Below are 27,757 nucleotides of genomic sequence, written 5' to 3' on the forward strand. Positions count from 1 at the left end.
AGTAAGATATCACATCGCTCTTAAAGTGCGCAAAAAGCATTAACGTCCTGTATGATGAATATTTCAGCACGAATTAAATTGAAACACCATCTGGTATTACTAAGGTTCAGTAGATCTCTCTATGGCCTAACAGGCGGACAGTTTAATCTCACCTAACTACCCAGAAGTTTCAAACCCAGCCATTAATTCTAATTTAGGAAAAATACAGAAGAGCAATCTAAAGTATAATCTTAAAAAAACATAATCAGAAAAAATTAAAAAATATATATTTTAATTAGCAAATATGACCTTAGTTTTTGTCAAATTGCAAGTTAACTGTAATTTTATTTTGTTTTTATTCATTAACTTCAATTAACTTCAATATTTGCTCTCACTTAATACTGGCAATACTCTATCTCGTTTCACTTCTCAATTGAAAAGAGGGCGCCACTCGCGGTTTATCTTTGAACAACAATTAGTGCTGCCATACTTTTAAGAAACAACAGTCGTACTTAATTCAATTTGTATTTCAGACATTGCATTTCTTTCATATACTAAAAGTAAACTGATGGGTTTTATTTAAAATTATTTATCAATATTTTACACTATTTTATGCTCATAGCATTGCATTTTTACAATTTGACACAATCAGATTGTTTCGCAAATTCGGCGCGTTCCTTACTACCAGTCGTTTTCTGGCAACACCACCAGTGCAGACAGCAGCAGTGAAAAGAAAACGAAAACGAAAACGTCGACGCGTACGGAAAGAATTTAGCTGCTCTTTTCGTTTTTTATTTATTTATTTGCTTTAAATGCATTTTAAAATAAACAAATTGGATGAGCATTGATGCATTTCGGCATAATGCAATACAATAAATTGTAGTGAAATTGTGCAAAATTGAGTGTATATATTTTAAAGTAAATTTTTACTTGCGTTTCCTTGCTCATTGTCTCGTCGCGTAGTCCGTCTCGTTCGGTTGATTGCAGTGGCAGCGAAGTAGCAGCGCAGCAGAGATAGCCACAAATTGTGCTCCGAAAATTGTAACTCCGCGTAGATATCAAATAAAATATGCAATTGAATAACGGTACGAGGAAACTCAAATAATAAATAGTTAAAATTATAAAATTTGTTTTAAAAAATGTATTAAATTTGCGCTTTGTATTGTGTGCTGGCAAAGTTTTCGTTGCTTATTGGAGTGGGTACGACCAACAACAACAGCAACAACATAGGGTACATCTACCTGCGTACGGTGAAGTTTTCCGATTTTATTCGCTGCATGCCTTCGTCATTATTAACCCATTGTGCGTGAAACAAATTGTCACAAACACATTGCATTGCATAGACAAATATAGAGAAAACTCAAAATGTTTTAATAATTGTTTGGTGCTTTTGGTTTTCATTATTCGCATAAAGTTTAGTTATTTGTTGCTGTATTAGCTGCCTTATCTTTTGTGTACAATTAACAAAAAGACTATGAAAACAAAAACATGTGTGTTGTTGAAATTTACATTTGAATGGTAATTAATTTATGCACAGAGAAACTTAATTACTTCCGTTTTCTCTTCAAAAAAGTAAAAAGGTGCCTATTCACAAATCGTAAATTTTGTACGTATAAAGTAATTTCCTTTGGTGAGTTTATGTTTTGAGTTTCAAATGTTTTCGGAATTTTACGCCCATGCAGTTAAAGAAAAACACAAAAATAATTCAGTTAAAGCGGATGCAGTGACGCTATGGTTATAAAATCAGTTCTCAAACTTAACGCGGTCAATTGCAAAACGTGCAAAATTTTTGTGTGAAAATGACAAACGTGCAAAAAAAGTACTACCGTGATCTAATTAAACTTTATACCCTCTACAAATCTGTATATGTCATTCTTATATTTAACGTAACATTATATTTAAATTTTATTTCCCACGCACCCAGATACCCACTAAAATTGACACATTTATTATTATTTAACATTTATTATTATGTATCATACCTCTAAGTATGACATATGACATTTAAGCAATATAACATACACATAATATTTTAAAGGTATATAAACAAATTGTTACGGAATATAGTTTAAAGTAAATGTCAGTAGTTCGCCCACTTGTTTTCCCCGTCAAATAACGATATACATATGTACATACATAAATACTTACAACAGCACACGAGAGCATACAAACAACGCCCTCGTTCTGTTCCCCTTTGTACTTGTACAAGATTTTATAGCTATAGTGTTTGGATCCGCCGCCCGTACCGCACCGCATATCGTTCACATGTTGCGCAGTGCGCAAGCCAGTCATCCAAACAACCAACCATCGCCCCATTCCATTCATTCATACATTCGGTAGCGCAGCACCAACGCCAGTGTTGCTGCTGTACAATTTAACTCCCACTTCATCTCACACGCTACAAGTTGTTTCTGCTGCCGAGCAGCAGCTGTAACGAATTGCCTGTTGAAACTTTTTTTTGTTCCATTGTGCTCATATTGTTCTCTGTTAGCAATAACGACGAAATAGTGCCACAAAAAAATTTCAAATGCATTAAATTGAAACCAAAACTTAATTGCACCAAAAGAAATATTTTATTGCGCGCACAATGTGACGTAGTCAGTAAATTGAAGTTGTGTAAGCAAAACAAGAAACACACATACATACATACGTATTTAAAAGTTTGGTCGAGTTGCCAATTTGGTAGTGGGTGTAATGACAAAGGTCAAATTTGTTAAATGCCAGCGTATTAATTTTTGAATGAAAATGATATAAGTTGTTAAAATATTTTTTTTTTTATAATATAAAACTTTCATAAAATAGCAACTGTGAAATAGGGCGCCTTCATACCTATAATTTTCCCACAGCAAAAATGATTTTGAACTTTTTATAATAAACGACAATAAAATGACGATTGTTACACAAACCTCTTCCAGATTTTTTGCGATTTCTATTAAAAAGTTGTACTATGTAAACTACTTAATAGGAAAACCAATAAGGAAGAATGAAAAACTACAAAAGCTGGATTTCCTGGGGAAATGAAAGTGACAGCGAGTTAATGGGAAATGTAAAACAATGTTTTTTGTTTTAGAAGATTTGTGTTTCTGATTAATTTTTTTTTTGTTTTTCAAAAACCTTGATAGTAGCTACAATACATAAGTATATGGTAGAAGCAAACAAAAAAGAAATAAGTAAACTCAATGGCAACACGAAAAAAATTTACTATAACAAACGCATATACTAAGTAAAATACAACACGAAATTGCAAATAAAAAACAACAAAGAAATATCACTTTCGCACTTAATATAACTAAAAAAAAATAGAAAGTATGTGTAATAATGGTTGTCAACTTATGACGTATATTGCTGGTACCATAGCTGTTTTTATAAGTATATGTGACTGCCTACAATAATTAACGCTACCATCACCCCTTCCACATATCTGTGCTTGCTTTAAACATCAGGTGTGCTCTGGACGTCCTACTGTTGTCATTGCCACCACACTGGTACCACTTGATTATATTGCTTATTTGGTGTGGCATGCAGTCTCACACTGCGCGCTAAGAGCGTTCAACTGGTACAACCTAGTGGAGGGTACCACCAATCGAACAGGCTAAACTTGAAAAAATATAGTGATTTTTTTTTTCTAATTTTCTCCGCTGCTTTACACTTACTCTGTTGTAGTTATGAGTTTGGTTAACTATTTGCCTATTTGGGCGGCAAGTCAAGTGGAATGCCTTGGAATATTGTTGATAAAAGTGCAGTTTGTATAGCTCTAACGGAGAGAAAGATAGGGGCACTCATTTTTTGAGGCAATTGCAGTGTATGCTTGAATAACTGCACTTTGAAAATCTGATTCTTGTTAATACATACACTATTAAAACTCACATGTGAAAATGCATTTACAAACTGTATAGATTTAATATTATAAATGTATCATACGCATAATATAAAGTTACAGCAGCAATTTGAGTTACAAAATTGCATTATATTCTAAAAACAATACTTGAAACTATTGGCTGAATATATTTCGTTTGTAATTGACTTAGATTTCATTTGGGAATGCATATTTCAAACGGTTTTCCCATTAAGCCGGCTTCGAATTTATTAATGCTACATATATAAAATGTTTTTTATTCGATAATTGCGGGTTAAACATAGCAATAATAAAGATAAGGTCTTCAGAATTTTTGCTGTGAAAATATTTGAAAAGTAACTTTCCCATATTTTAAAAATGTAGATGTGGAAGGGTTGCAAATTCCACGATGACGTTCCTCATATTTACTAATGTGATATATTCACCATAATAAATGTTTATTTCTCGGAAATAAATATGTGTAATAAGTCATACATTGAATTCCCTTAATTTAAAAGGGTTCCTATTATGATTTATATGACAAGAAAACACTTTAAATATAATACCCTTTACAATTAAATAAAAAAAAGTTCTATATACGAAAATTTAATTTAGATCCGGCAGCTTGTATAGCAACCGCATACATATGTACATACATATGTATGTATGTTTACGATGTTGTATTTTAGTCTAAAAAATTTGTTCGGAGATTGTAGCCTTGGACAACAAGGTATTCCAATTTTTGCGAGCAGCCTCTTTAGGAAAAAGTGACCTGAGCAAATTTTCAAATCGATATCTCACTGATGGACTAGTTTACGTATATACAGACGAACAGTCATGGTTTAGTCCACTCAGCTTGTCATGCTAACCATTCGTAGTCATACATATGTATGTATGTATCATTTACTAAGTAATACTTTTAAGGGTATCCAACGTTTCCTTTAGGCTGTTGCAAACTTCGTAACAAAAATAATATACCCTATTCAGGGTATAAAAAGTAAATATACGTCAATGGGTTATGCAAAATATTTAAACTCATCACGTCGAAAAAAAAAATCTTGTTATACTGCGACACCCAATCAGTTGTTGTGCGTTATCAGTACGGAATAACAAGGAAAACAAAATATTTAAATTGCTTGCCTATTGCTGGCTTGTTGAACTACAAAATGTTATACATTTAATACATATAACGTGCATACAAACACATTTTTTATATGACTAAGGGAACTTTTCTAAACAGATTTTTATTTTATATGTACTATGTATATATTTTTTTCAATTCCATATTTTATCTCCCCCTTATTTTCCATACTAGTCCGACTAAATCGCCTTGCTTGTCAGTCTGTCAATGTAGTATAAAACTCAGTTGTACAAAGAATCCGATTGAATACAAGCGCGCGCGGTTATTTTTCGCGTGCTGATACATGTGATCCGATATAATATTGTACTAGTTAGTACTAGCGTAATATAAAGTGATTACTTTAAGTACATGCACATGTTGATAACCATATATGAATGTATGTATAAACGATTATATATATACTTTTTGTATGTATTGCACAAGCTATCTAATAAGCTATGAAGCGCTCAAAGTTGAAGCTGGCTGTCAGTCAATGTACAATGACCGTTTTTAACATCTATAAGATATACTTATGTATATGAAAATACAAATGAATGTATGTGTATCAAATAATTTGTATATCGCAATTTAGTCATTGTGCTTAAAAATTCAAAAAGGAAAGAAAGAAAGCTGTCTAAATGTCTGTTGTTCGCAATTTTTTTATTTGGCGCTGCCTGTCCAAATATACAAAGTCCAGCTTATTAGCGCCCACTCGTATGTCATAATAAATAAAATGCGAAGAGTTGCGCTGTCGGATAGTCTTATTACATATTTTTTCATGTGATATGTTTAAAATTTTAAACTTTTGTTACTATTTGTATGTTTGTATATACTCTTAAATTTATATTATATACATACATAATTATATAATTATAGATGTGCATACTCTGATATAAATATGTTTATGGGCGTTTTCATTGTGAAAATGAAGGTTAAATAGTGATTTGTGGGCAATAATTAAATGTTTAAGGAAGTTGAAGTTAGGCCAAATTTTTGTCGTTTATTTAAGTGTAAAGTCTGTAACACGTTCTAATATGTAATTATTAATAAAAATGAAATTAATCCAATTTTTACATATGTTATATTGAATTTGTGATAAAAGGGAGCTAGCGAGTAAGGTGGCTGCCTCTCTAGCCCGTTCCCACGACTGTTGAGTCTACGTAATCGGAAAGGTACCGGATTTTTTGTCCAAGGACTGTTAACTCGACAGAATTCTGCCGTTACAACAACAAGAACTGTTTCTATAGCTTTTCTTATTTTTCGTTAACCAAATTCTCTTTTGCTACCGCTACTCAACCTTCTTTCTTTCAAAAGGATATGTGATGCCGCGCTTAAAGCAGTAAACATGAAGAAATATAATTTTTTTTAGTCTATAAAGAATCTGAGATCATATGAAATCTTTCTAATGGTAACATGACAACCATTGGCATTGCAGCATACCATAATAGCTTACCGATCCACAGCAAGGTCTTGTGTGTACCGTTCTCACGACAGTCGGATCTAAGTAACCGGAACGGACCCGGATTATTATCCGGCCAAGGATTGTCAACTCGGCACCAATCCACGAAATTTCTTCAGAAATGTTTTCTGCCGCTACAACAACAACACGAAACTTTTATTTGTGAAGATATAATAGCTTCAGTGCAGATGAAGTTGACATTTTTCTTGTTTTACATAATATTTATTAAAGTGCCAGTTTATTTCCAATTTATGTTTAAATTTGGAACAGTGATGTATTAGTTTGCAAAAATGTTATGTAAATCATTTGAACAGTTGCATTGCTTTAAACTCAAACCACAAAACCGCAAGAAATATACAAATATTTAATAATATTTATCGTCATTTTAATGTTTCTCATTTTTAAAATACTTATTCTTATGCACATATGTATGTTTGTAAATATTTGCCTTATCAACGTTTGCATTTCTTACTAATAATTGCAAAATTGAATTTCCCACATATCACAATTATAATTATCAATACAAATGCATAACAACAATTAAAGGTAATTAATGCAACAATTATTTTACTCAATATCTTATGTATTCTCTTTCTTGGCGGTTCCCACAAACGCGTTGCGCAATTTGAAGTTCAATAATCACGTGCGAATGATTACTTATTATAATTTAAAATTGTGCTCAATTGGATAATTAATTGGGCAATTCAAATTTCGATTTTTGTGAAAAATAATATTTTATTTATTTTTAAAATTAGAATAAAATTTTATTGTGGTAAATTTTTAAACACTAGGAATAATTTTTTTTATTAATTTGCAATTTTTTGTAACGGGTGATTTTTTTGAGGTTAGGATTTTCATGCATTAGTATTTGACAGATCACGTGGGATTTCAGACATGGTGTCAAAGAGAAAGATGCTCAGTATGCTTTGACATTTCATCATGAATAGACTTACTAACGAGCAACGCTTGCAAATCATTGAATTTTATTACCAAAATCAGTGTTCGGTTCGAAATGTGAAAATCCGCTTTTTTATCGACAAATTTTGTTCAGCGATGAGGCTCATTTCTGGTTGAATGGCTACGTAAATAAGCAAAATTGCCGCATTTGGGGTGAAGAGCAACCAGAAGCCGTTCAAGAACTGCCCATGCATCCCGAAAAATGCACTGTTTGGTGTGGTTTGTACGCTGGTGGAATCATTGGACCGTATTTTTTCAAAGATGCTGTTGGACGCAACGTTACGGTGAATGGCGATCGCTATCGTTCGATGCTAACAAACTTTTTGTTGCCAAAAATGGAAGAACTGAACTTGGTTGACATGTGGTTTCAACAAGATGGCGCTACATGCCACACAGCTCGCGATTCTATGGCCATTTTGAGGGAAAACTTCGGACAACAATTCATCTCAAGAAATGGACCCGTAAGTTGGCCACCAAGATCATGCGATTTAACGCCTTTAGACTATTTTTTGTGGGGCTACGTCAAGTCTAAAGTCTACAGAAATAAGCCAGCAACTATTCCAGCTTTGGAAGACAACATTTCCGAAGAAATTCGGGCTATTCCGGCCGAAATGCTCGAAAAAGTTGCCCAAAATTGGACTTTCCGAATGGACCACCTAAGACGCAGCCGCGGTCAACATTTAAATGAAATTATCTTCAAAAAGTAAATGTCATGAACCAATCTAACGTTTCAAATAAAGAACCGATGAGATTTTGCAAATTTTATGCGTTTTTTTTTTTTTTAAAGTTATCAAGCTCTTAAAAAATCACCCTATACTTTGACACAGTTTGCTTCAAGTAAAATAACGATTAACCCACTGAAGACAATGAAACATTTTGAACCAATTGCACGGTCAATCGTGATTAAGCTGAAAACAGTCTTACATTTGCCACTTCTTCAGATGAGTTTAAAGAATACACTGCGAATTATGGCCGATTTTGCTCTCTAACATCATCGCAATTTTTATTTAAACCCATTGCATCCAACAGACGTAGTAATGCTCCTGGATTAATGGATGTGTTATGCTCGCTCATTGGATTCATTGTCCCAGCAGCCTACCTGCTCGCGATTGAGGGGCATTCAAGGAATACATGTTTTGGTATCTTTGCGGCATGGTGGCAGAACCTGCATAGTTTTGGAGTACATGATCTGAAATTATTCATTTATTATAATGTTGTTGTTGTTGCAGCGACAGAATTCTGCCGAATTGTCAGCCCTTGGCCTGCTAATAAACCGGGTCCGTTCCGGTTACCTAAACCCGACTCTTGTTATTATCCGTTATCTAGTCCCTGTTAGGGTGCTAAGGTTCAGATCGTCATCGAGGTCATCCAACGGTAGGCTCAGAAAACGTGCTGTTTCGACGAGGTCAGACCAGAGGGACAAGGGTGTCAGATCTGTAGAGTTAGCTGGGCATGCAATAGGTGGTTAGAGTCATGCGGGGACTCGCTGCATGCTGGACATATCGCTCATTTGCTGCAAGACCGGCATAAATCAGAAAACGTGATTTTTGAGTTAATGCTGCAGAATTGTTCGTTATATCATACTTCATGTTGAGTGAAAAATTCATATGAATACCTCTTATATGCTCCGCTTGAGAAGAGGTGTAAGGTTGGACTCACCGTGTAAGGTTGTAGTCAGTTGAAAACTTTAAACGCGTTTTCTGGAAAATCGATTTTTTTGACTTATGCCGGTCTTGCAGCAAATGAGCGATATATTTAATATGTTGGCGGTCGGTTCTGGATGAATAGGAGTTTAGTCTGCTACTGTATCTGGAATGAAGCTATCTATTTTTAGACCCGACTGTCGTGGGAACGGGTGCATATGTTATCTAAGTCTACAGTGGCCTGCATAAAAACTCAATTGCTTGTACCTTTTGTAGTGAACCCTCCCAAACTAAATTTACTATCACTAGGAATCAATACGTTCACCATAATAATTTTGCCCTAAAATAATCTTTGCACACCTACTGATGATGTAGACAGCAGTGTGGAAAGTCGGAAGAGTGGTCCCACTACTGAAACCTGGGAAACCCGCCAACAAAGGGGAATCTTATCGTCCGATAACTCTCCTTTCCCGAGTAGTGAAGACACTTGAGGCCTTGTTACTCCCGACCTTCACTCACCACCTGAGCCTAGCCAGCCACCAGCATGAATTCCGCAAAGTGCACAGCACCACCACAGCACTTAGCGTCATAAACGCCCAGGTAGTTCGTGGCCTCAACCAGAAACCACCCTGCGAAAGAACGATCCTCGTAGCGTTGGACCTGTCAAAAGCTTTTGACACGGTCAGTCACACAACGCTACTGAAGGACATCGAAAAAACCACTCTCCCTCCAGGGCTAAAGAGGTGGACCATGAACTATCTGAACGGTAGTCAGTCATCCGTAATATTTCGAGGTGAAACATCTAAACTGAGAAGAATTAAACAGGGGGTTCCGCAGGGGGTTTAACTTCTATATCTCGAAACTTCATCAACGACCAGAGGGGGTTTCCTTAACCTCGTACGCAGATGACTGCACGATATTGACGTCGGGCAATGGAATCGATGGCATGTGTTCGAAAGTAAACAGCTACCTCTCCGACCTTTCTCGTTTCCTCACTGCACGAAACCTCCAACTTTCACCCACCAAATCCACAGCGACGATATTTACAAACTGGACGAAGGAGTATAGACATGAACTTAATATTGCAGTCGATGGCGTCAAAATTCCGACTGTCAATAACCCTAAGATTTTAGGCGTAACCCTTCGATAGTCTATGCTCCTTCTCTCCTCATACGACCGCGATTATCGCCAAGGTACAAAGCCGCAACAAAATCCTCAAGTCCTTAGCCGGCAGCACATGGGGAAAAGACAAAGAAAAGTTGCTGGCAACTTACAAGGCAATCGGCCGGCCGGTCCTCAACTACGCAGCACCAATATAGTCACCTGGATGCAGTGGTACGCAGATGAGGAAACTTCCAGAATACAGCACTCCGGACCACGACGGGATGCAAACCGGATTAGCAAACCGTTAACAACAACAACAACAGCAGTTTGATCCGTTCCCACGACAGTCAGGTCTACGGGAGCGGACCCGGATTTTTTATCCGGTCAAGGACTGTAAACTCAGCCCAATTTCTTTATTACCAAAATGCAGATCCGCGAACTCAAATCGTCAGCAGCTTTTGTGAGAGAGCCGAAAATTTGTTTTTCACAATGGACAACCCAATCAGGTTGATAATGAATATCAGCAGAGAATCAGCCATCATAAAAATACCTGTGAAAACATAGCAAACTCCAGAACTTCTTTGAAACAGCATCGCCAATCAGGAACATTAAATTCCATTTATTACCTCCACAAGAAACCGGCAAACTTTCAAGAGCTGGTTAATATAATCCACCATTTTAGCCCAATCCCTTTAAAGCAGCTAGTTTCTGAGCATACCTTCTATTGCATGTGATGACAACTCATCGGGTTTCGTATATCATTATAACAACAACAACAACAACAACAACAACATTGAAGTAGATGTGATTCAATATTCAATTGAATTGACTCTGAGAAGCATTTTCAAAACTTTACAGTTCGTAAAGTTGTTGTTCGCCGCTATTTTGCTATGCCCTAATTGTCACTGACCGACAACAATACACACTTGGCAGCGTCGAGCTTCCTGTGATCTTATGCTCCAGTCAACTGCGTCTCATGCGGCGCATATACATACTCATCTATGGATATAGTGCACTATATAGATATAAGTACATATTTAAATTTATACCCTGAAATATGCCATGTATTAAGTTTACTATGAAGTATGTAACACCCGGAAGAAAACGTTGGAAACCCTCTAAAATATATAGTATATAATTGATTTACAGGATGAGTTGAGTAATTTTAGCCATGTCCCTCTGTCTGATCCGTCTGTCAGTCTGTATATGTTCGAACTAGTCCCTCAGTTTATGAGATATCGATTTGAAAGTTGACATATGTCCTTCTTTCTGTAGGAGTTTAGCTTTGTCCATCTGTCTGTCTGTTTATACTCGAACTCAGTTCCATAGTTTATGAAATATCGATCTAAAAGCAGCTTATTTGTCGAAACCGTTGAACTCGGACAGCTGTCATGCAAACTGACAGTTCCAACTCAAGTCATTGTAAGAATCTGAAACAATCTCCGAAAACAATGTTTTTTTTTTGTACCGACAGAAGTCTGACGATTTGACAGTCCTTGGTCGGATAAAAATCCGTTCCGATCACGTAGACCTGACTGTCCTTGTCTCAAAATACACCATAGTCTAAGCTGCAATGTATAGATTCTGTAAAATAGAGCATGAAACTCTGAAGCATCTGCTTTTAAAGTTCGTAGCAATCTGTAGACGCAGGAACAAGGCCTTTGGCTCCATGTATCCTAGCAAAGAACTCACTCTACCTAGAACCTGACACGAACCCGACTGTCGTGTTCAGATCGGGTTTCTATATCATATAGCTGTCATATAAACTAACTGACCAAAAGTTCTTTTAAAGACAACTTATTTTTATTCGTGAAGGGTATTATAACTTCGTTCCAACCGCAATTAACGTTTTCTACTTGGTTTCTATTTTTTTGCTCTTCGGTATTACAAGAATGTTGCTTTTGTGATAAAACGGAAAAATGCAAATCAATGTTGACGCTCAATGGAAGGTGGCCTCCTGATGTGTTGGAAGGGGAGATGAGTACATTCATTGCATGGCAACGCTGTGCAGGCAGTCAAGTGGCACCAGACAAATAAGCAATATAGGGCCTGACAAATTTGTGTTTGTGTAGTGATATGCTAAGCGTGTGTACCACAGTGGAAACACCAGCTAGGCACTGACTATAGCACGCAAGTATGTATTTATGTCCTATAAACTTGAGTGTGGGTGGTACGGTTACGGCTGCAGCCACAAGTGGGCACACAATATTGGTTTATTTAAGCGCTCTATTATGATATTGCTCATCCCTATCGTACTGCTGCCTCAATGGCATTGTAAATTACGCCTCCCATCCACACGCTGCAATTTGTCGGTACTGTCTGTATCATGTGCCCAAATAAGTTTATTATACAATAATCATATTATATATTTATTTAGCTACTTAATGTGTTAATATGCAGTGTATGTATGTTTGTATGTGTTTATTAATTGAAAGCACTTTATTTCGTATTTTTCGCAGAGCTTCAAATCAACAGTCGACGGTCAGACTGATTGCTGACTGACTGCTGAATGCCGCCCTAGAAAGTAAACATTATAAACTAACAACAACTACAAAATAATAACAAAAACGGACTAAAGCAAAGCTATAAGTGGAAATTAAAACCGACAATGATGGCCATAACAGCAGCGGCAGCAGCGACAGCTTAGTATTCAGCATATACACAAACATACGTACTGGAAGAAGTGCAAGTACTGTTGAAGAAAGTCTCGAGTCTCCAATGCAGCCAAAGTCATCTGCATATTAACTGCAACAAACACACACACACATATAGCGCATTCGCATACATACAGACATATGTACAAATATACATATTAGTGTGTGTGAAAAGTGCGACGAAAGCGCTGTGCAGAGAATTTTCAAGCTTAACGCACTTGCAGCACAACTAGCCGTAGGTGTGTGATAAAGTGAAATACATATCAGACACAGTTTTAATGCATTCACGTTATCAACGTGGCCAACAACAACAGCGACAAGCACATCAGCAAAACATAATCATAATATATTTAACTGCATTAGAAAACTCATAAATTTAGAAGAAAAAAACAGTAAATATTTACATTAGTGGCACCGTAAGTGCCAAGTTTGCGACAATATTAACAGCTAAAGTGATATTTGTTGGCAACTAATGGATCCATATCATCATATCAGACATCATGTAAGTAGTTTTATTGACTATAAAGTAGAAGAAATGTTAACTTTGGTTGCACCCGAAGCTTTAAAAACCTACAAAAATAGTTATATTGTAAAATGAAAAAAAAAAATTCTATAAAAATCTGTTTTTTTTAACGTTCAGTTTGTACGGCAGCTGTATGCTATAGTGTTTCGATCTTAAGAATTTTTTCGAAAATTGTATCATTGCCTTAGATAATGATCCATGCAATATTTCGTGCAAATATTTTCTCAAATAAAAAAGTTTTTCATACAAGACCGTGCTTTTAAGCGTTTAGTTTATATAGCAGCTATATGCTATAGTGATCCGATCTTAACAATTTTTTCGGAAATTGTATCATTGCCTTAGATAATGCTTCATGCAAAATTTCGTATAAATATTTTCTCAAATAAAAAAGGGTTCCATACAAGACCGTGCTTTTGAACGTTCAGTTTATATGGCAGCTATATGCTAAAGTGGTCCGATCTTAAAATTTTTTTCAAAATTTGTTACGTTGCCTTACACAATAATTCCTGCAAAATTTCGTGTAAATAGCTCGTCATACAAAAAAGTTTCCCATACAAGGACATAATTTTCATCAAACAGTTTGTCCGGCAGCTATATGCTATAGTGGTCCGATCATACAATTTTTTTCGAAATTAGTAACATTGCCTTAGGCAATACTCCCTGCTAAATTTCATGTAGATATCTCGCCAACTAAAAAAGTACTTCATATAAGAACATGCTTCCGATCGTTCAGTTTGTATGGCATCTATATGCTATTGAGATCCAAAGGCAGTCCCTCCGACAAATGAGCAGTTTCTTTTGGAGAAAAGGAAGTATGCAAAATTTCAGAACGATATCTCCAAAATTAAGGCACTAGCTCGCGCATAAATCGGCAGTCTTGGCTAAATCGACTTGGCTCGTCAGACTAATAATTTACATATACATACATATATTTTATAGTGTCTCTGACGTTTTCTTCTAGGTATTATAAATTTTATAGCAACCTTAAACCTTTTCATAATTTTAACCTTACTTTTTCTATACCGCAGTATCCACCCACGCGTCCCGAATTGCAACAAAAATGCAATCGCGGCTCACATTCGAGTGACACGAGCTCAGCGTACAGTGGCAGCGATACAATGGCGTCTGTGTACGGCTCCTCAATGGATGCGGAGGAGATCGATCTCTCCGGTTTGGTGGAGTCGGTGGTGGACTCCGATGAGGAGGACTTGGCGGAGAGTATGGATGTGAGTTGCATGTATTTATGTACTACTTCACACTTACTTATAAATGCAAATCTTCATAATTTTTTAGAGTCTAAATGTGCGCGATGCGGTGCGTGATTGCCTGGAGAAAGATCCCTCCGAACGCACAGAGGAAGATGTCGAAATACTGCTGGAATTCACACAAGGCTTGAAGGCCTTCACCAATATAACGTTGGCGGTGCGACGCGCACTCTGCGCCGTCATGGTGTTTGCTGTAGTCGACAAAGCAGGCACCGTGGTGATGTCCGATGGTGAAGAGCTCGATTCGTGGTCGGTGCTTATAAATGGCGCCGTAGAGATTGAGCATGCGAATGGCACGCGTGAAGAACTGCAAATGGGTGATTCCTTTGGCATACTACCCACCATGGATAAGCTATATCATCGTGGTGTAATGCGTACCAAATGTGACGATTGTCAGTTCGTTTGCATAACACAAACCGATTACTATCGCATACAGCATCAGGGTGAGGAGAATACGCGACGACACGAAGATGAGGATGGGCGCATAGTAATGGTCACCGAATTGCGTCAAATCGGCAGCAATGAACATGGTGCAACGGGTAGTAATGCGAGCGCTGCTAGCGCCGCGGGCATGAAACGTGGTCATGTGGTGATACGCGGCACACCCGAACGTTTGCTGCAACAGTTGGTGGAGGAGAATTCAATGACTGATCCGACATATGTGGAGGATTTTTTGCTCACACAACGTATTTTCATCAAAAACCCACAAGAGGTAACGCAAAAGCTGCTCGCCTGGTTCGAGAGTGATGCCGAGCCGCCAAAGGGCAGTACAGCGTCACCACAAGAGATACGCGACCGTGTCACACGCGTCGTCTTGTTGTGGGTGAACAATCATTTTACCGATTTTGAGGCTGATCATGAAATGATGGAGTTCCTGGAGGTATTCGAGGCTGGTTTGGAGCACACCCGACTGCTGAGTCAGCTGCGTTTGCTGCATATAGCGTGTGCGGCCAAAGCGCGCATGCGCAGCTGTACATTGACACGTTCGTCACGTGATGAACCTTTAAACTTCAATATTATTGGCGGTTATGAGATGCGCGGTATTACCGCAGCAACTGGCGGTGGCGGTTGTGGCATATACATAGCACATGTAGTGCCCGGTTCGAAGGCGCAAGATGTGGGTCTCAAGCGTGGCGATCAAATACACGAGGTGAACGGTCAGTCCTTCGAACATGTGACGAGTAAACGTGCAATGGAAATACTAATGGGTAGCACACATCTGAGCATAACGGTAAAAAGCAATCTGCTCGGCTTCAAAGAGATGATGTTGGCAATTGAACAAGGTGGTAATGGTAGCAGTGGCAGCAATGGTGCCGGCACGCCTATCGGTAGTGGCAGCGGCAGCAGTGGCGGCTCACTTGGCAGCAAATCCCTGCGTAGTCCACGTCGTATATGCGCCAACGACATTGCCAAGTTACATGGCCGCTGTATGTTGGACGATATGACCACCACAAATCGTTCGCATATGCTGCGACTCAGCTCAGTCGATATGTTATTGCCCACGGACCAAACAGACTGTTGTCCGCCAGCCACACCGCCACCGGTTATGCCGCAACAGCCGAGCAGCGGCGGTGGTAATATGGCCAGTAATTTTATGTCGAATCTTTTGCAAAGTGTTAGTAATGCATCGGCGCGCAAGGACTCGCAAGCCAATTGCAATGACGGCGGTGGCGGCTCCAAAGGTGGCGGTTTTATGACGCTTGCGCCGAGACGTCGCATACAAAAAGCGCTGGCGAAAATGAATTTGTTGCAGCACAAAAGCATCGGTGGCGCCGGTTTGAATGATTCTGTCGATATAGCCACGCCCACGGAGACGATGTCACAAAAAGCCGGCAAACTGACCACTTCCTCTTCCAGTTCCTCATCTACCTGCGGCGGTGTTGGCGGCGGTAATCGCCTATACCAATCGCAATCCAATCCGGATTTGAGTTCATCACTGCTGTATGAAGACGCCACTTCTTTAACAACCAGCACTGCTACAGCGCCGACGCCAACACCCAACTATCTGACTGCCTCCATGCATCGGCCATCGGCCGTTTCCACAACAAGCTCCGCTATGCTGCCCGATTACCCCGAGCATGTGTTGAAAGTCTTCAAAGCCGATCAGTCATGCAAGTATTTGCTCATCAATAAGGAGACGACGGCGCACGAAGTTGTTATGTTGGCGCTGCAAGAGTTCGGCATACATGACCCCAGCTCGAATTATTCGCTTTGTGAGGTTAGCGTCGGTGAGGGTGGCATGGTGAAACAACGTCGCCTACCCGATCAACTGCAGAACTTAGCCGAGCGTATTGGTTTTGCAGCGCGCTACTATTTGAAAACAAACGGCAGTACCGAGACACTGGTGCCCGACGAATTGGCGCTCGAGTTGGTGCGTGAGTCGAGTGTGCATTTTCTGCAGCTGAACGCCTACGAGTTGGCCATACAATTGACACTGCAAGACTTCGCCATCTTTCGGCAAATCGAATCGACTGAGTATATCGATGATCTGTTCAATCTGAAGACGAAATACGGTGTACCAATGTTAACGAAATTCGCCGAACTCGTTAATCGTGAAATGTTTTGGGTCGTCACCGAGATCTGCAGTGAACATAATATTGTGCGTCGCATGAAAATTGTCAAGCAATTCATAAAGATTGCGCGTCACTGCAAAGAGTGTCGCAACTTCAATTCCATGTTCGCCATCATATCGGGACTCGGACATGCGGCTGTGTCACGCTTGCGTCTTACCTGGGAAAAACTGCCGTCTAAATATCAACGGCTCTTCTCCGACTTGCAGGATCTCATGGACCCCTCACGCAACATGTCAAAATATCGCCAACTTGTCTCTTCCGAGCTGCTCGCACAACACCCCATCATACCGTTCTATCCGATTGTGAAGAAGGATCTCACCTTCATTCACCTAGGCAATGACACGCGTATCGAAGGTCTCATTAACTTTGAAAAATTACGTATGCTCGCCAAAGAGGTGCGTCTACTAACGCATATGTGCTCATCGCCCTACGATCTGCTCGCCATACTCGAACTTAAAGGTCAATCACCCTCGAATGCGCTCTTCTCGCTCAATCAGCTGTCCACTTCACAAAATGCCGGCGGCACACACAGCACCGTTATCGCCGCTAATGCCGGCCAATCGACTATAAAGCGTCGCAAAAAGTCTACAGCGGCACCGAATCCAAAGAAAATGTTCGAAGAGGCACAAATGGTGCGTCGCGTCAAGGCATACCTGAATAATTTGAAAATCATCAGCGATGAGGATGCACTGCACAAATTCTCGCTTGAATGCGAACCGGCATCCAATTCACAAACACACGGCAGCAGCGGCGGTAGTACGCGTGGTGAGAGCGGTTTGGGTCGCGATGGCACCGGCAACTCATCGACACGTAGCGGTGATCAGCTGAGCATCTATTCGCACACGTCATCCTCATCGGCACCGAATTCATCGTTGTCGCTGCGCAAACGTCATCCCTCATCGCCCACACTCTCCACCACCAGCTCCACATCGTCGACCAGCGATCATCATAATCGTCGCAATATGGCGCACAATAACAACTCAAAATTTGGCATCGCCTCACCGCAAGCCGTCAAAAAGATACTGGCGCTATCCGATCCGACGAAAGTGCGTCCACATCAGCCGTTTACAGCGCGTCATTCCGGCATGCCACCACCACCGCCACCATTGCTAGTTAATACGCCGCATCATATGCTTGCGCATGCGTACAGCAACACCCCAGCGGGCATGCCTTTAACTGCCGCTACTGGCACTTCCACAACGCCAAGTCCGTGTACGCATCGACGTCTGGCATCCGGCAGCAATTCAATGCCAACAGGTGAGTCTGCAATAATTCTCATTTCTTTTAACTTTTTATACTAATGTATGCGCAATTCACACACAGGTAATATGGTACCCGTGCGGGCCATACATGAACGTTCAAATTCGGATACGCCAACGCCACCATTACCATCTGTTGATCTCTCAGTTGAAAGCAGCAGCGTTACCACATTTCGAGACTTGCCTTTGCGCAAATCTGTGACTTCGGGTAAGCAACAGTTCCTTGGCTTTTCATTTATACAATATTTTCAATATTTTTTTGGTTGAGCGGAATTTTATTATCACAACTCGTATTGCTTAACTTCCCTTCTTGCTTACTAACAACAATCTAGTATAGAAAGATATTAGTGATTTGAAATTTAAGTTGTCAGCAGTAGCTTGCTTGCATTGAGGTAAAGGGTTGAGCTCCGGTTAAGGTAATAACTGTTTTAGTGAAAGTAGTAAAAGTAGTTACTTTTTTTATAATATATTTAAAGAAAGTGTATACAAAGCTTCATAGTAATTTTGAAATGGGTTTATTTAGGAGAAGGTTTAGTTTTTACAAAAATAGCAACGTATTGAACTAATTATTTAATATTAATATATTTCTTATAATTTTTTATGTTTTGTTTTTTAACTTTTACATAAAAAGTTATATAAAATGCTCAAGAAATTTAATCAACTTCTTTGATTTGCATGTTCTGGTGTTGGTACCTAATGAGCAGTCACTATTGCTGCGAGATATCCCCTTACAGATTTATAATTTTCGTTTTTTAGTTTTCGAAATTCATGACAGCTGAACAGCTATTCCAAGATAAAAAAATGGCTGCTCTAATACTACTATGAGTAAAAAATAGTAAGACTTTATTCATATTTTAAAATTCTTAATTTATTCTTCAAAATCTAGGTCGTCCCCCTCAAAGTCCCTCTTGGCCCCAATATATTTCTTCCAATTTTTCTTCAATTGACAATTTTCCCGGCGCGGACGTTTGAGTTTGATGATTAGCCAGAAGTCACACTTTCTGCACGATATTGGTTGAAAATTTGACGCAAAACTCACGAAGAATCAATGCACTATGCGACGGTGCATTATCGTGATGCAAAAACCAAGAGTTGTCGGCTCATAATTCCGGTTAACGCATAGCTTCGCGAAAGCGACGCATAGTATTCCTAGTTGACAGTTTGATCGATAATCACATAAAACTGTCAACATAACCTTGATTTTTACACTGCTTTGACGTGTTTTTTCGGATCGAATCTCCGTCGCTACGATGCGAAAAAGTTGAGAGATTTTGAAACCAATCATGCTTACACTTATACCATGTTCAGACCGACACTTAATCACACGATTTCGGCTGTTGAGTGGTTTATCCCACTAATCTTCAAAATTTATCAAGATTTCGTCATACAAAAATGACTGTTTTCCAAATCATTTCATTGAATCATTTCCACTCTAAATCTCTCTGTGCGATTCTGAATGAATTTGCGCCATCTACTTGTCAGCATTGGAAATCTGTTACATTATCACAGCTGATTTAGACACTACAAAGGGAAAAAATGTAAACAAATTTGTTTAAAGCAATGAATCTAATTTCACCTGAAAATCGACTTAACAAATGAAAAAATGCATCCATTATTTCAAATTTATGGAGAATATTTAAAAAAAGACGGCTTTTATTTCAAAATACTATATGACAATCTTTTCTTTTGATAAATATTAAGGGATGTGAATTCTTGAAAGACAATAATAGCTGATCCTTCTAACGCCAGTGAAAACGGACTGATTAGTCTCCTTTTATCCCTTTAAATTTTCGGTGTGAATATGGTATTAGACCTAAATGATCTCTCAAAATGGTTTGCATTGTTCTTTCTGTTATTTCAACGATCTCTCTCTTTTATTCTTAAGCCTTTCCTTTTCCTTTAGTTTATTGACGTGTAGATCATCAGTTGATGCTGGTGGACGTCCTGGACGTGGTTCGTCTATTAGCAGGTGTTCTGGAGATTTTAGGCTCCTTGTCGCAGAACCGGCAATTTACGCAAGGAGCTTTTCGGCTTGCAGTGGCCGGTGGAGAATGCGACAAGTAATCTGAATTTGTCCCCAAGGATGTTGATTGCATATTTAAACTTCCTGAGGTTGTAACCCCCATTAGCAACTTGTAGTAGATATGTACGTTACAACCAGCCAGGTGCAAATTTTTGAAGAAATATTGAGCTATGCCGACCCACAAACCACACCAAACCGTTGTTTTTTCTGGATGAAATGGCAGCTCTTGAACCTCTTCAGGTTGCTCTTCGTCCCAAATGCGGTAATTTTGCTTGTTTACATAACCATTGTGCCAGAAATGGGCCTCAACGTTGAATACAATTTTTGGTCGAAAACGTTGGATCTTCTGAGAACTTTTCAAGAGCCCATAGAGCGAAGCAATCTCATTTGGAAAGGTCGAGCGGCTTCAGTTCTTGCACAAACTCTACACTTTTATTTTAAAATCTCGACGGAAAATGCGCCATGCCTTTACATAAGTCTGTCCGAGTTGCTGCAAACGGCGTCGAATCGACTCTTCACGGTCTTCGTTTACACTCTCAGCTACGGCTGCTATTTTTTCTTCACTGTGTGCTGAACGTGGTCTATTCGGCCGAATACTAACCAATAATGAGTGCGAATTTTTCAGGCATAAGTCTTTCCACGTTGAAATGCCAAACAAAACTGAACAAATACAACATGAAAGCTAGACCCAACTCACGCGTGGCTATTGATAAAAGTACCTCCACTTGGATCACCCGTTAAATATGAAATTGTGATACAAATTTCTCCAGCGATTCTTCAATTAGAAAATTATGTGCATATTTCAGATTTAAAAAATTATATTAAATTTATCACAAATACTACTATTTAAGAGAGTTAGGTTAGGTTAGATGGTTGATTACTCAAAAAACGTGGAATCACAGTCAAACATTTAAGAAAGTTGCTTTAATAAAATTTCAATACCCCATCTTAATTAATATGCTACTATCGAATTTTGCATACTAACAAACGCTACATACATACATACATATATTTTACTACTATAGGTGTGTGATTATAATTTGCTCTTATTTTTTATGATTTACTATTCTTTTGTTTATTTTGGCTTTTTTCCCCCTTCCATACCCGAAACGTATGTAGACGCTGATCATCTAATTTAATATGTATAACAGCGTGTCGGCTTACAAACACACAACCACTACGTAGATACGTAGACACGTAAACACGTTTACATACATTCATACACTGTAGTTTTGCAAAAATTGAGACGCAACTGTAGTTGGGTATTTGAACAATTTTTAACTTTTTTTAGTTTACAATACATAATTTTCTGTTGTCTCATCATTATTTCACACCGATCACACCAAAAAAACCAACCAACCAAACGACGAAAAAACACCAAAAAAACCATAACAAAATCAAATGTAACAAAAAATTGGATAAAATAACACGCTACAATTAAACACAATGCCGCTGACGTGCCAACAATGATAACAACAACAACACTACACGTACACTGCACTTGCACATACATACATTATCACATCAACATCATCCATCATAGGCTCGGTGTCATCCAGCGACAGCGGACACGGCTCATATGCACAACAACATGACACCAGTAGCTCGGTTTACACCGCCGCCGATTGCCGACTGCTCCAGCAAATCTCCAATACGGCGGCACGCAATTTGAGCGGAAGCGGCGTCGCTGGCAACAGCAGCAGCAGCAGCAGTAATAGTAGTAGCGGCAGCAATGGCAGCGCACCAACTACACCGGTACCACCACCGCCACCGTATCACATGTTGCGCAGCGCTGCACACAATGCCGCCAATAGCATGTATCACGCGAATGCAACAAGTGCGGCACCGTTGCCGCCACCGCCCTACACGCGCTTGCATTGTGGTGAGACCATGGTTGCGCCGATGCATCCAGCACACACACGACATTCCAATATGCATGGTAAGTCGACACACGTACGCGGGTGGGAGTGGGCATAAAGTGAAAGGAAAACCCGTAAAAAAAGTGCAATAAATTTATGTGGGGGCAAGCAATGGCTAATGTAAACTATTACTAAAACAATACAACAACAAAATGTTAGTAAGCAAGTGCGCAAGTCAAGTCAATGGCAGCGAAGAAATTTACTTTTTTTCTTTAAGAAACTTTGTTTTACTTCACATTACTTTGATTTATTCTCATTTGTGCTTTTTATACAGTATTTATTAATGCATTTTTTTTCTTAATCTTACAGGTGGCACTCCGAGTTTCGTTGATGGCAACAACAAATGCCCAATGTGTCCGACAATGTCGCCACCATCAAATATGAATCAGTAAAGTGTTTGAAAAACATGTTTTGAGATTATGTGTAATTTTTAGAGTAAGTACTGCGATCATAAATCAATATATTTATGTAATAATAACATAGCTCAGCTAATAATCTATTATAGAAACATTCTCTAGGCTTAAGGAACAAAAGTATTTCTAGAAATCATTATTAGCCAGATTACGAGTTTTCTAGTTAATAAAAATTCCATATTTGGAGCTATAAAATGATAAAAAAAACAGTAAGGAAGGGCTAAATTCGAGTGCAACCGAACATTTAATACTCTTGCAACTTGTAAGAATCTAAGCCAGGAGACAACTGTAAGGTGCAAACCGTCAATCGGAGGATAGAAATCAAAACAATTTTATATACACTTGAACTCGCCTCACAACCGCACTTTCGTTAACTTTGAAAAAGCTAACTGGGTCGGCTTCACAGAATTTACCGAGAGCACTTTCATCGCTTTACTCAATTCCGCAAGGTTATCGCAGACATTACCGTTCGCTTCATCCCGGCTGGAATAATCGCGGAACTCCGCTCTAATTTCCAAGCCGAAGCAGCTCATTTAGGTAATGAGCGCGACACCTGCCGATCCTTGTGATTACCGAATAAGGGATCTCAATTTGGAGATTCGGCAAATGGTAAACCAACACAAGCAGACAACCTCTCTTCCAGTGTGAGTAAACTTTTCACTACTGTGTAGGGGTTTTGTATAATCCGTAGAGACTTGGTGACCGAATTGAAGAAGTGCGCGAACTATTTTAGCCGGCAATTTTCACTGCACTTCCAAGGGATGTTACCCGGCGGCTGCGCAAAATGCCAAAAGACTGCGCACCACTAAGTTTCACCGATGAGGAGGTTCAAAATAATATAATCAAGAAGGCAAAATCAATCAAATCCATTGGCCCTGATGAAATTAACATGCTGATGCTAGATGATAAAGCACTTAGGCTCGAGCTACCTCCCCATGGTCCTTAACCTGTCGCTGATCACTCTTCAAATCCCACCACTGAAACCTGGGAAACCCGCCAACAAACGGGAGTCCTATCGTTCGGTAACTCTCCTCTCCCCAGGAGTGAAGACACTTGAGGCAATGCTACTACCGACCTTCACGCACCACCTGAGCCTGGCAATCCACTAGCATGGCTTTCGAAAAGTGCATAGTACCACCACGCACCACCTGAGCCTGGCAAAACACCAGCATGGCTTCCGAAAAGTCCACAGTACCACCACAGCACTTAACGTCATAAACCCCCAGATGGTTCATAGCCTTAACCAAAAACTACCCTGCGAGAGGACGATCCTCGTAGCGTTAGACTACGCCTTGACACAGTCAATCACACAAAGCTACTTGAGGACATCGAAAAATTTACGCTCCCTCAAGGACTAAAGAGGTGGACTATGAACTACCAGAGCTTTCGTCAATCATCCGTACTATTTCGAGATAAAAACTTCAAATTGATAAGAAATAAACAGGGGGTTCCGCAGGATGGTGTCCTCTCCCGTTACGGTTTAACTTCTACATCTCGAAACTAGGGCAACCACCAAAAGAAACTTCTATCATCTCGTCGATGACCGTAAATGGCTATCTTTCCGACCTTTCTCGCTTCCTCGCTGCACGGAATATAACACTCTTTCCCACTAAATCCATAGCTACCATATTCGCAAACTAGACGAAGGAGTACAGCCTTGACGTTGAAATTTCAGTCGATGGCGTTAAGATTCCTACTGTTGAACCTTAAGATTTTAGGTGTGACTTTCAACAGCCTGTGCTCCTTCACTCCTCACACGACGGCGATTATTGCCAAAGTACAGAGTCGCCACAAAATCCTCCAATCGCTAGCCGGCAGCACATGGGGAAAAGAAAAAGAAACGTTTTTGGCAACATACAAGGCGATCGGTTGGTGGGTCCTTAACTACGCTGCACCAATATGGTCACCTGGATGCAGTGAAACGCAGAGGAGGAAGCTACAAATATGTCAGAACGCTGCACTCTAGACTACGACGGGATCGAACACCTGTACAGTGAAGCCCATATGCTCTCAATTAAGGAGCATAATGAAATACACTCTGAGCAGTTTCTGCTGGGGTGCTTTCGGAGAAATCATATATTGGAAGTAGTCGTGGATGCCACGCCCATCGTTCAATTTTTATACCGGATCCTTTAAAGCCCTCTTATACCATCTCGGGGATAAAATTTAATACCTCTGACGTAGTTGGTCATTGATTTATCGCGCTTTAAGTAGTTTTTAACAGTACCGTTATAAGGAAAGTGGGCGGAGTTATCATCCGATTTCATTAATTTTGGTTTTCCTAAGAGAATTTGGCTATTGTAGTTGTAGTGGTCTAGGAGATATGTATATTTATCTTATTAGAGGTTTTCATCCCAGAGGCTCCTCTTGCGACTGCAATCCTCTGTGCTAAATTACAGTTCTATATCTTATTTTAGTGTTTAGTTATGGTACCTTATAAGTTTTCCTTTGTTGGCGTGGAAGTGGACCGATTACGCCCACTTTTTTTTTGCCAAGGAACCAGTGTATCAAATTTCATTAAGATCTCATTTTTTATAAATATTGTAATAAAATAAAATTTTGGTAGAAAATGCTTTTATAAAAAAAATCGTTTTACAAAAAAGTTTTTTTAGTAAAAAAAAACGTTCTAAAAAAACAATTAATTTTTTTTAAATTTTTGTTTTGTGATATACATAAATATGTATATTAAAAATATTTTTGAAACATTTTTACTCAATTACTTATTTCTTTTCTTTTCAGTTTAGGATTAAAAAAAAAAACAAAAATGCCAAAACTACTTTTTGGTTGTGTTGAAAATACAAATAAATGACAACCAAACTATTTTAGAACAACAACAAACAAAAACACACTGAAAACCAAATTGACTGCAAATTATTTATACCCACAAAATAAGCCAATCTGTTCTTCCTATTCGGTAATGAGATGCTAAATGAAACTTTGTCGTCCATTGAAAGTGAAAAATGCAAACAAAAAAGCCTACTCCGCAAGATGCCACCACCGTTTTTGAACGTAATATACACAAATATTTATTTTCGTATATATTTAACTGAGACTAAAGCAAAGTAGCCAAATGAGAGAAAGTAAAACATACCTATACACATATGTATATGCTGACAGTAAGAAGTGCAAAAAAAATTAAAAAGTTGATGAAAGCAAACTAAGTGTTTTAAAATTAAAGAATTGCTTGTTAAAGTATATAAGACATGCGTATATATGTACATAAGTATATAGCTAAAGTAAGAAAATTTATTGAAAGGAAAGAAATTACTAAAAACTACACTGATACACACTTACACACTTACCTTTATAGACACACCCACATAATCAATGGCATTTGTGCGATCTTTTATATAATGTATACATAATATATTTACAAAAACAACTATTTTTTTCTTTTAAGTTTTATTGCTATGAAAAGTAATATATTTATACTTTCTACTATAACTTTTTACCTTTTTGAAAGTAAATCCCAAAAAACACAAAAAATATTTAATTAAAATAATAATGATTCCAAAATTATTTTATTGCTAATAAAAAATAGTTAGTTGTAAGTTAAGGTTTAATAAATCAAAGTGATTTTAATTTTTTGTTTATTTTTTAGTTTTTGCTTATAATTAAAATGAAATACTGCGCTTTTAGCACGCTACTTTTAATATAATTAATCAATATTGTCTTTTTGTCGCATTGTATTTTAGGTATGTAAAGAAAACACAAATAAAAAATAAATATAAATATTTAAAGTTGCTAAAAAACAAGTGCACATTGTGAAAAATATTAAATAATTAAAGTAAAAAATGACAAATATTAAATGTACGCAAGTATTTACCGCCAAATCAAGAGCCAGTACCACCGATGGCTCTGTGCGAAAAACAAACACACTTTTGTTAGGCTAATGAGAAGCCTTTGAAAATGGTAAAACTGAAAAAAATTCATAGTAGTATAAAACCCATTGGAAATGAAAGTTAGTGTAACAAAAATGTAAGAAACAATAATTTACGGGCGATTTGAGGTCAGGCCGAGGAAGAAAGCGTAGAAATTTGAACGGTTTAAACTGGTTTATGCCGATTTCCGGCATAACAGCGAGTTCTATAGAAAAAATTTATATGGAAAAGTTGCAGGTAATGAAAAGTTCTAAATTTTTTGTACTAAAAACTTTTTCACATAACCTCAAAATGTGTGTAAAAAATTCAATTAACCATTAAAATCCAAATTTTCAACCTTTTATGCATTTTTTTTGCGAAAAATTGCCGCAGTTTTTTATACTATCTCAAGACAGAGATTTCATTTAACCTAAAATTACTTTTGTACTGAGACATTTTTCACATAACCTCAAAAATTAAGTGAAAAATTCGAATAAGCAATTTCGGCTAAATTCTATAGAAAAACTTTATATGGCAAAGTGCAGTTAATAAAAATTTCTAAATCTTTTTTACTAACAGCTTTTTCACATAACCTCAAAATTGGTATGAAAAATTCAAATAACCATTAAAATCCAAAATTTTGTACATTTTATGAATTTTTTGGCGAAAAATTAGCGCAGTTTTTTAAAACCGTCTCAAAATATATTTTCTAAAAAAAAAATCGGATATTTTGAAATGCTAATTTTAATGGATTTTTTTTTTTTGTTATTTTTGATAGAAAATTTTTTTATTTGTATTTTTTTTTTTGTTATTAAGTCCAAAAAAAGATAAAAATAAATATTTGAAATAAAAATTATTTTTATGAGACATAAGAAGGATGGCTTTATGCAAAGTTTTGTAAAAGTTGGTAATTCCAAGATTTCACACAAATTTTGTGGTTAGTGAAAAGGGCGTGCTTTCCAAAGTTATATACCTTTTTTTCACGACCACTACTACTTTCTAAAAAATCTGATACTGTTAAGTGTAAATTTTTTTTTTTTTTTTTAGAAAATTTGCCTTTTTTTGGGGTTATTAAGTCAAAGTAAAGATAAAAATGAATATAAATTAGATTTTTGGGGCATAAGATGAGAAGCTTATACCAAATTTTGTAAAAATAATTGTTTTTGTTCAA

General features: G+C 37.9%; 1 protein-coding gene across 18 annotated transcripts; it reads left to right on the top strand.

Annotated features, from left to right (window-relative positions):
• The first annotated feature begins 693 nt into the window (after positions 1-693).
• LOC105233376 (rap guanine nucleotide exchange factor 2) lies at positions 694-27,309 on the top strand. 18 transcript variants are annotated; one of them, XM_029553449.2, is made up of 8 exons: positions 694-1,064; positions 12,557-13,253; positions 14,303-14,500; positions 14,568-18,369; positions 18,520-18,579; positions 21,938-22,333; positions 22,623-22,748; positions 25,466-27,309. In XM_029553449.2, exons 2-7 carry the CDS (start codon positions 13,224-13,226, stop codon positions 22,703-22,705), a joined length of 4,569 nt encoding a protein of 1,522 aa, XP_029409309.2. In that variant the 5' UTR covers positions 694-1,064; positions 12,557-13,223; the 3' UTR covers positions 22,706-22,748; positions 25,466-27,309. The 18 variants fall into 18 exon arrangements, 17 of the variants coding, with proteins under 17 accessions (XP_029409309.2, XP_019848429.2, XP_029409313.2 ...); XM_019992870.3 differs by having other exon boundaries at positions 18,436-18,579; positions 25,466-27,308; XM_029553448.2 differs by lacking the exon at positions 694-1,064 and adding an exon at positions 1,080-1,210 and having other exon boundaries at positions 18,436-18,579; positions 25,466-27,308.
• Positions 27,310-27,757: the final 448 nt, after the last annotated feature.

Source organism: Bactrocera dorsalis, chromosome 1 (genome assembly GCF_023373825.1).
Source record: "Bactrocera dorsalis isolate Fly_Bdor chromosome 1, ASM2337382v1, whole genome shotgun sequence".
Taxonomy (NCBI): domain Eukaryota; kingdom Metazoa; phylum Arthropoda; class Insecta; order Diptera; family Tephritidae; genus Bactrocera; species Bactrocera dorsalis.